The following is a 9,160-nucleotide window of genomic DNA, read 5'->3' on the forward strand; positions in this document are numbered from 1 at the left end:
AGTTCTCCGCCTGCTTAAATGATTAAGTGTGTATGCAGGCTTAACCGGCAGGGTTTAGTCGCACTGAAAAGGATAAGCGGAATCCAGCGATTTAAAAAAAACAAAAAAAAAACTAAAAAACCAAAGATCCAGAGCTGACAAATGTACATCCATGGAAAAGGGGAAAATTCTTAAGTAAGAACACCAAGCAGAAAAGGGAAGCAATACAGTTCAATTCAAGAAGAACATACATTAAAGCTCAGTTTTTCTCATTTTTAAACATATAGAGAAACTTTTAAAATGTAAAGAAATCAAAAGGAAGAACATAAATAAACTACATACCGAGGAATTTCATCGGGTAGATTACATAACACTCCCCTGCAAATGATCTTTTCATCTTTCATCAGGGAAACATAATACTCGGAGCTACCCATTAAATTGTCTGTTCTGAAAAAATTAGAAAAAAAAACATAACCCATCAAAATCCATGTCGTTGTAGCAGAGAAATGATACACAAACTTAACCACCTTAAACCCTAAGAAGTTTGGTCGGGAAACAAACAACCAGAGTATAACTCAAGAAGATTGTTTCAAAGAGAAGATTCCGAAAATCGAATAAACAGAAAAAGAGAAGACGAAAACAATAACAGAATCACAGACAATACAAACCTCTATGAAAATCGCCTTCAAATCAAATCATACAAGGATTGTTGACCATAAACCCTAAAGACTTGGAGGGAGGGTAAGCAAAGAGAGTAAAACTCAAGGTTCAAATCTGTTTGCTTTGAGAGAATGCAAAGAGAAGTTTTTAGAGTATGGAAGGTAAGGATTCTGAAAATAGGAATTAACTGTGAGTACGGCTACTGTCGTGGCCGTCTTGTGTGTGAGAGAGAGAGAGAGAGTTCATGCAGGTTTTTAACGTGTAGTAGTGGATGATGAGGAAACGGAAAATACTTCATTTGACACGTCTTGTTTCATATAACACTTATTTCATGATAAAAATATCTAGCCCTAGATTTCCTCCCGATTTCTAATATATTTATTAGTTCAACTATCTCATTCACTTTTTTAAATAGTTATACAAAAACTCACTTAGCCAGCCCGTTCCGATTGTTTTTTTTTTTTTTTAATTTTAGGAGATGCTTGTAAGTGATTTTTGTACTCATGAATGAGAAAGAGAATAAAATAGAGTGTTTGGTTGATGGATTTCATTCCAGAATATTAATTTGATTCCTGATATTCAGGAATCATTCATTTCTGTATTTTCAACGTACTTTCTCATAATTATAATTATAATATTATATATATTTTTTCTTTTATAATTATATTAAACGTTATTTTATATTTAAAATAACAATAATAATTTTAATTTATTTATTAAAATAAATTATTTCAATTATTTAAATAATATTGATAAATTATTTAAAATAAAATATAATTAATAAAATAAAATAATTTTTTTATAATAATTATAATAACTAATAATAATAAAATTATTTTTATATAATTAATTTATATATTATATATTAATAACAAAATTATAATAAATTAATTAAAATATAAAAACTTAAAAATAAATTAACAATTTTATATAAAATAAATATTTAAAAAATATTAGAAAAGTTAAATATAAAATATTTTAATAAAAAATATTATTAAAAATATTATGCAATGTTATAGTATATATTATTAAATAAAATATTATATTTAATTTGATTAATTATTAATATATAATATTTTAAAGACTTTATTTTATATAATTTTTATTTATAAATAAAAAAATTGAATCATTCAACTATTTTTTATATGTATTTAAAAATATATATATATATATATAATTAATATAATAAAATATTAGATATTTATATTTTATTAAATTAAGATACATTTCAATATTTTATATATTTTAAACAATTATAATATAATAATTTTTATTTTTATTTTTAATTAAATAAAATATAATAAAAATAAAATAAAAATATTAATCTAATTTTAATTATAAAATAATATTAATAATTTCTCTCTAATAAATCTAAACATTATCAATGTAATGGAAATATCCAAAAGCTAGGATTGGAAATGATTAATACTCTTAACCAAACACTACACTTCTATCAATCATATTCATTCTCATTCCACACATTTATCAATCTTATTCTTATTCTGATTACCTTATTTGAACCAAACCCCCCTTAGAAGGAGAAAAAAAATGATCGGTGATAATTTTAAGGAAGTAATAATTATTTTTAATAAAATGACTTAAAGAGTATTGATATATATAAATAAAATAAAAAAATAATTATTTAAAATAGAGAGTATTTTAGTATTTTGGTTAATGAAATGAGTGATTTGATTGTTGAGAAGTGATTGATTGAAAAATTGATTTTGGTTGGATTTTTTTAAAAATCCAAAGAGAACAAGGTCTTATTCGGATTCAGGTTTTTTTAAAAACCTAGATGGAGAAAAAAAATAATGATTGGTGATGATTTTGAAAAGGTGATTATTATTTTTGGTAAAAAGACTTAAAAGGGTATTGGGCCTTGTTTCTATTTGAGGTTTTTTTAAAAAGTTGTAGAGAGAAAAAATTAATGATTGTTGATGATATTGAGGATGTGATGATTATTTTTTGTAAAAAGACTTAAAAAGTAATGATATATATAAATACAATAAAAAAATAATAATTTAAAATAGAGTGTATTTTAATATTTTGGTTAATGAAATGAGTTATGAGTTATGTGATTGTTGGGAAATGATTATTAGAAAATTGATTTTGTTTAGGTTTTTCAAATAACCCAAAGAGAACAAGGCATTGATATATATAAATAAAATAGAAAATAATAATTTAAAATAGAAGGTATTTTAGTATTTTTGTTAATGAGATGAGTGATGTGATTGTTGAGAAGTGATTGATTTAAAAATTGATTTTGGTTGAATTTTTTTAAAATGAAAGAGAACGATCCCATACTTTAAGTAGAGAGTTTTGTACAAAAATGTTTCCAAATTTATTTTCTCTAAAGATGTCATAAATTTAAAATGGAGATCATGATTATGAAAGAGTATTTTGAGATTTCTTTCATATATCTCTGTATTGCAAAATTTTGATTACCTCCATTTCTTTCAAAATTATGAGCATGTTAACTTAATAAGGTTGGTTTATTCATAAAGAGAAATCATAATGTAAAAAAACAAGTATAAATACAATAAGTTAATGGCTATATTACCAACAAACAAAAAACTGTATTAGGCCGAATCTGAGTGTTTTAGGTTTTTACTTCGTAAAGTTGTGCAAACTAAGATTTCGCCTTAATAAACGGTAGTCAACTATTTTCCGTCGATCATTTTTTTCTAAGAAAGTGGGGTGGTCATTTTTTTCATATTATTTATTAAATGGTGTAATTAAAATTTAAAATAAACCTTAAATTTAAACCTAGAGAAACCATATACCTAATGACCTTAAAACCGTCTTTATTTAGATAATCTAGCTATTATAAAAAATAAAAAAAACATCATATTATGGAATTTCACAAAAGACAATAACCTAATAATCTTACAAAACACACTATATAATGGAATTTCACAATAGATTCATTATGAATTTTCAAGTCTTTCTCTAAAAACAAATATAAAATATGAACAATGCAACAAAAATGAAGCTATTTGTTATCCATTTTTAACAAACATTTAGTTAAAACCTTCTTAAACATATCATAATTATAATGATTTTATTTTAGGCTGTCATTGAAATGTCAATGGACCTTTTTTTGCATTGCATGTTTAGATTATTCCATATATTGATGGTTCCATTAGTTTTTTACCTGCAAAATTGACTTAGGTGAATTTTAATCTAGCTACTTATTTTGGTAAAATGATGTCAAACTTCAAACACTATTCTACCTTCCTATTATTGTCAATCCAATTAAACAAACTATTTTAAAATTTTATTTGATTAATATATAGTTTGTTCACCCTAATTGGAGCAAAGTATGGAAGAGGGGCGTAGGATGAAAATGGTACCTTACCCGCCGAGTGGTGAAATACTCATCCCCGAATCCGATTTTAATTTTACTACCCGGCCTCAAACCCGATGAGTATCTCTATTTGTATTATATCCCCGATTCGTCGGATATCCGATCCCCGACGAGTACCCCATTACCGATTAAAATATGAATTTATATTTATTATTTTCTAAATATACTAAATATTAAAAACATAAATAAAAATATTACTTATTTTCTTTGTATAGTTACGTTGTAATAGTATAAAAAATTTAACAACTTTGTTGTTTTTACATATTGGAGTTCAACAAAAACTAAATAGGAGGTAGAAAAAAGTTGAAAGACTGTTGAACTTCAAAATAAAAAAGTGAAAGTGAGTAGAGAGAAAACATATTTTGTTATTAAAAAAATAAAAATTAAGAGTTATGGGAAAGATAAATTAAAATGATGTTGGAGTAGAGTGTGAATATGGGTAACCTAAATAATATATTTATTATAAAATTGTAATGATTGTAATGTAAAAGGTCATTTTAAATTTTAATAAGTATATATATATATATATTAATATTAATAATTCGGGTATTGGATATATGTTTTGCACACTCCACATCCCCGACCTCGAACCTGATCGGATAATCCTTTTCACTCTCCATTCCCGACCCCGAACCCGATTTAAAATACTCAAACTCGACCATTGAGTACCTACAGATATCGGGTATATGGGTATTCATTGTCATCACTACCGAAATAATCATTGTTTCACACGGTGGAGGATGAAACATAGATGATCAATTGAGAAGTTTTTGTTTTCGGATGAATTTTAGTAAATTAACACGATCCTCGCAGTTATTAACTCTTTTTTTTTTTAGTGAGAATCGAATTCAAAATATTTGGTCAATTTAAGCATTATTTTTTTTACTTAACTATCCTAGTGGGTTAAGTTTTGAGTGTTTCTCTTCATTTGTTGTACTATTTGTATTTTACAACTTTTTAGACCAGCTTTATTTATATTTGGTGAAATCTAAGCTTAAAATACTTTGAAGGAATATAAGGTAAAAATAAACCATTGTACAAGACTTTACCCTCTTACACTCCATGAGAAAATCTAGAAATAGGAACCAAACCTTCTTGGTTGCATTTAAACATGTATCTTCCAAGATTTAAACCTGCATGCATATAGACCATTTCAAATAGGGTTTTAATCATTCAAGATTGATTAAATATGTAATCCACATGCATAACAAATTGAATGAAGATGCCAAGAGATGTAATCCAAACTAATTTTTATAGCTAAAATGTGAATTTTAAGAAATATAAAATTAAAGCACATTAAAATATTAGCCATGAATATAGTAATGGTATGCATGCAGGCCCGGACCTGCTGTGTAATAAGTGAAGCAATTACCTCAGGCCCAAATATTTTTGGGGCACCAAAATCTTCAAAAAAAAAATATAATGATATGTTCATGGGCTTATTTTTAAAAAGCCCATAAATAATTTTTTATAACCATGATAAGCCCTAACTTAATTTGTATCCAAAAAAATAAAAATAAAAAACACTATCTTACTTGGAGAAAAAAATCGCACAATTCTCATTTATCAACAAAATTAAGGAAAGAAAAAATAAGAACAAGCATTCTGAAAAAAGAAAAGGAAACACTTCCCCCAAACCCCAAACCCGTCGTCGATCCTCCAGCTTGCCAGAATCGGAGCAGAAAACTCGGTCGTCTCCTTCCCTAAGCTCTTTGGCCTTTTTTGCTCGTTCCAGCCTTGTTTCTCGGCACTGCGCCACTGCCCACTAGAGTTCTTTCTCCGATTTCGGTGAGATTTTGGTTCGATTTACTTAATTATTTTGGTTGTTGAGGACTTGTCTGGTGGAATGGTGGATTCACAATCTGTATCTTGCATTATTGCATAGCGGAAGTGCAACATTGTGGTTAATCATAGATTCATAGAATGCTGGTTAATCTATAAATTTTTAATGCAGATTAACATTTAGAGTTTTATCAAGTATACCTCCTATAAGAAACAATTGTCTAGGGCAGAAAAAAGAAAAAAAAAACAAAAGGAAGATGCTTTAATTCAAAGCCAAGTAGGAAGCCTTAATAAATATTTCACAATGGATCAAATAGTAGAACAAGTGAACCAGAATGACATCGATGATAAGTTGAATAATCGGGAACATGGTGAATTGAATGAACTTTGCAATAAAGACCCAAAACAGTTTGAAAATGAGAACGATGTAAGTATGCCTAAAAGTGACACTGATGGAGATATAAATCAAAAGATTTTGTTTCCTTTAAATGTTGATGATCCAGAAATTGGGACAAAATGCAAAATATTAGGGACTTTTTGGTTGAAAGTGGTCCTAAAAGATATGATGATATTTTGTTTCCTCTTGATAACACTGGAAGACATTTCAATCCATCACATTATAAGAGACAATTGACAAATGGTGAGAAAAGTGACAGAAGATGGTTAGTGTACTCTATTTCTATGGACAAGATTTTCTGTTTTTGTTGTAAGTTATTCAAAACTCAGAGAACCATGGCGAAAATTGGTTATCTGGCTGACGAAGGATACAAAGATTGGAAGAATATCAGTCGATGCCTCAATCTTAATGAAACTAGTAAAGATCATATAGATTGTATGACTAGTTGGATTGAATTAGAAAGAATACCTCAAAAAAAAAAGACAATTGATGAAAGTGTGCAAATAACAATTAACAAAGAGAGAACATTGGAAACAAGTATTGAAGAGAATAATTGCAGTTGTGCAAAGAATTGTGAAAAATAACTGGCACTTCGAGGAGATTGTGAAAAGCTTTATGTTGAGAATAATAGAATCTTTTTGCAGTTAATTGAAATGATTGCCGAATTTGATCCAATAATGGAGGAACATCTTCGGCGTGTTCAAGAACGACAGATTCATTACACTTATCTTGGGCCCAAAATCCAAAATGAATTGATACAGATGTTGTCAGCTGAAGTAAGAAGTTTAATTGTTGCAAAAATTAAGCATGCAAAGTATTTCACTGTGATACTTAATTGCACTCCAGATGCAAGTCACGAGGAACATATGTCCCTTGTAATTAGATGTGTGGATGATTCAAAAAATGCAATAGTGGTCGAGGAATTTTGGATTGGATTTTTGAAAGTTAATGAAACTTCTGGGCTTGGCCTTTTTATAGAGCTTAAAAATATTTTGAACTTGAGAATATTAAGCTTTGAGGGCACCAAGTTTTGTGCTCGCCTCAGGCCTTGAAATCTCAGGTGCGACACTGTATGCATGATGACAAAAGACCACATTTAGTAATTAAGTTTAAATTATAAAAACTATAATTTTGTTGAGTCGATTTCTTAGATAAATTTAAATTTAGTCTTACAATGTTGTCAAAATCTTACCTCTGACCATATATTCGACGGATTCAATATTTCATATATTGAATTAGGTTAGTTTGATAATAATTTGGATATTAGACCATTTATATCTAATCATTCATACTCCATATATTTAAACAACCAATTAAACAAATTCAAGTAAAAAACAATAATATAATAACAATTTCAAACAACTTTTTCTTACAAAAAGAAATTAAATTCAAGTTGGTCATTAATATACTTCGAGTTCATAGAATTGGTTCGATCACTTGCTCTATATTTAACTCTAATAGATCGTTTTTTATATCTCAACCCTATAACCGGCTGATAGTATGATTTTCAGTTTGAATTTGGTCAATATAACAGTTTGGGAGTTCGAATCGATTTGAAAGTTCGCTCTTAGAAACTATGGTACCCAATAGCCATAAAAAAAGAAGAGGGAATTAAGAACACCAATAAGAAGAGGGAACCCTAAACCCTTTTCAAATTAAAGAAGAACATAGATCAAATTTGCTCCTTTCAACAAATAGAAAACCCAACTGTGAATAAAAAAGAACATGAACTGCATATACCTTCATGGGGTATATTATAGAACAATGTTCCCCTGCAAATGATCTTCTCTTGTTTCATCAATATAGTATAATGCATTGATCTATTCATTCAATTGTTTGTTCAGAGAAAATTAGAAAATTTCATCATTCCAATATCGAAAATAATTAATGAATTGAAGTGAAAATCGCCTTAACGGTTTTACACATAACATCATTTTTAACACAAACCCTAAGGAATTGCGCAGAAAAAAAACAGAGTTAAACCCTAAGATCCCTTTGAGAGAGATTCTGAAAATTTGAATAAAGAGTTCACTAGTCCATGTAACGTCCGTCTGATTTGAAAAAAATACTTTATTTTACCTTTTGATTTTTTTAATATATATATATATATATATAGTATATAACCTACTTATTAAGTTATTACCCTTTTTAAGTAATTTTTTTTTTAAAATTTCACTTTTTTTTAAAAAAAAAATTATACCAAATAGTTTCTCAATAAAATAAACAATTATATATTTTAGAATCTTGTAAATAAAGTATAATTTTTTTTATTATTAAAACTAAGAATGAAATTTCAAATCATTTGAATTATCTTAAATTTTAAAGTTTTTTTTCTTGTAAACTCTTGTATATCAATTCTTTCCTTTCACCTAACTATATATCTAATCAAATATTCTTTAAATTTATATTTTTAAATTAGTAAAATACAACTATTTTAAGTGTAAAAGGTTTATCTATTAAATATTTTGAATTGTATTATCATGCTAGTTAGCCACACCGTGAACAAGACCGAACCCAATGGGTTGCATAGTTGGGACCATATTGCAACTTTTATATTTTAATTATTTTTAATATTAAAAAAAAAAAAGTAAAGTAACTTAGTTAATTGATTAAAATATATATGAATTTAAATTGACTAAATAATAATTGTTTTATCACGGTTTTTTTGTTATGCTCCTCCTACCTTCAACAAATTAATATATCAGATGTTAGGTCGATTTGATAATTGTTTGAAGATCATATCTATTCAATAATTTATATTCAATGTGTTTTAAACTAGTTATTATTAAACTAGTTATTAACCAAAATCAAGTATTGTAACACTAATTTAACAACAATTTTGAACAGCAAAAAAATATTATTAAACAAAAAGCATGTTGTTACATTTATAAAATTTCGATTATATAAATTAATTTATAATCGAATTAGTTCAATTGTTTTAAATATATCATATTCCCAAATTTTATTAATATTAA

At 26.9% G+C, this 9,160-nt stretch overlaps 1 protein-coding gene across 3 annotated transcripts in view; it reads right to left on the reverse strand.

Moving 5' to 3' along the window:
• Positions 1-842, reverse strand: part of LOC124918880 (ATPase MORC2B-like) — a 28,228-nt gene extending 27,386 nt beyond the window's left edge. For all 3 annotated transcript variants that reach the window (XM_047458951.1, XM_047458950.1, XM_047458949.1), the window contains exons 1-2: positions 648-842; positions 322-426 (exon numbers count right to left, since the gene is read on the reverse strand). In XM_047458951.1, the coding sequence (XP_047314907.1) occupies positions 322-413 (92 nt within the window). In that variant the 5' untranslated portion in view covers positions 414-426; positions 648-842. The remainder of the gene's footprint in view (positions 1-321; positions 427-647) is intronic.
• Positions 843-9,160: the final 8,318 nt, after the last annotated feature.

Source organism: Impatiens glandulifera, chromosome 1 (genome assembly GCF_907164915.1).
Source record: "Impatiens glandulifera chromosome 1, dImpGla2.1, whole genome shotgun sequence".
Taxonomy (NCBI): domain Eukaryota; kingdom Viridiplantae; phylum Streptophyta; class Magnoliopsida; order Ericales; family Balsaminaceae; genus Impatiens; species Impatiens glandulifera.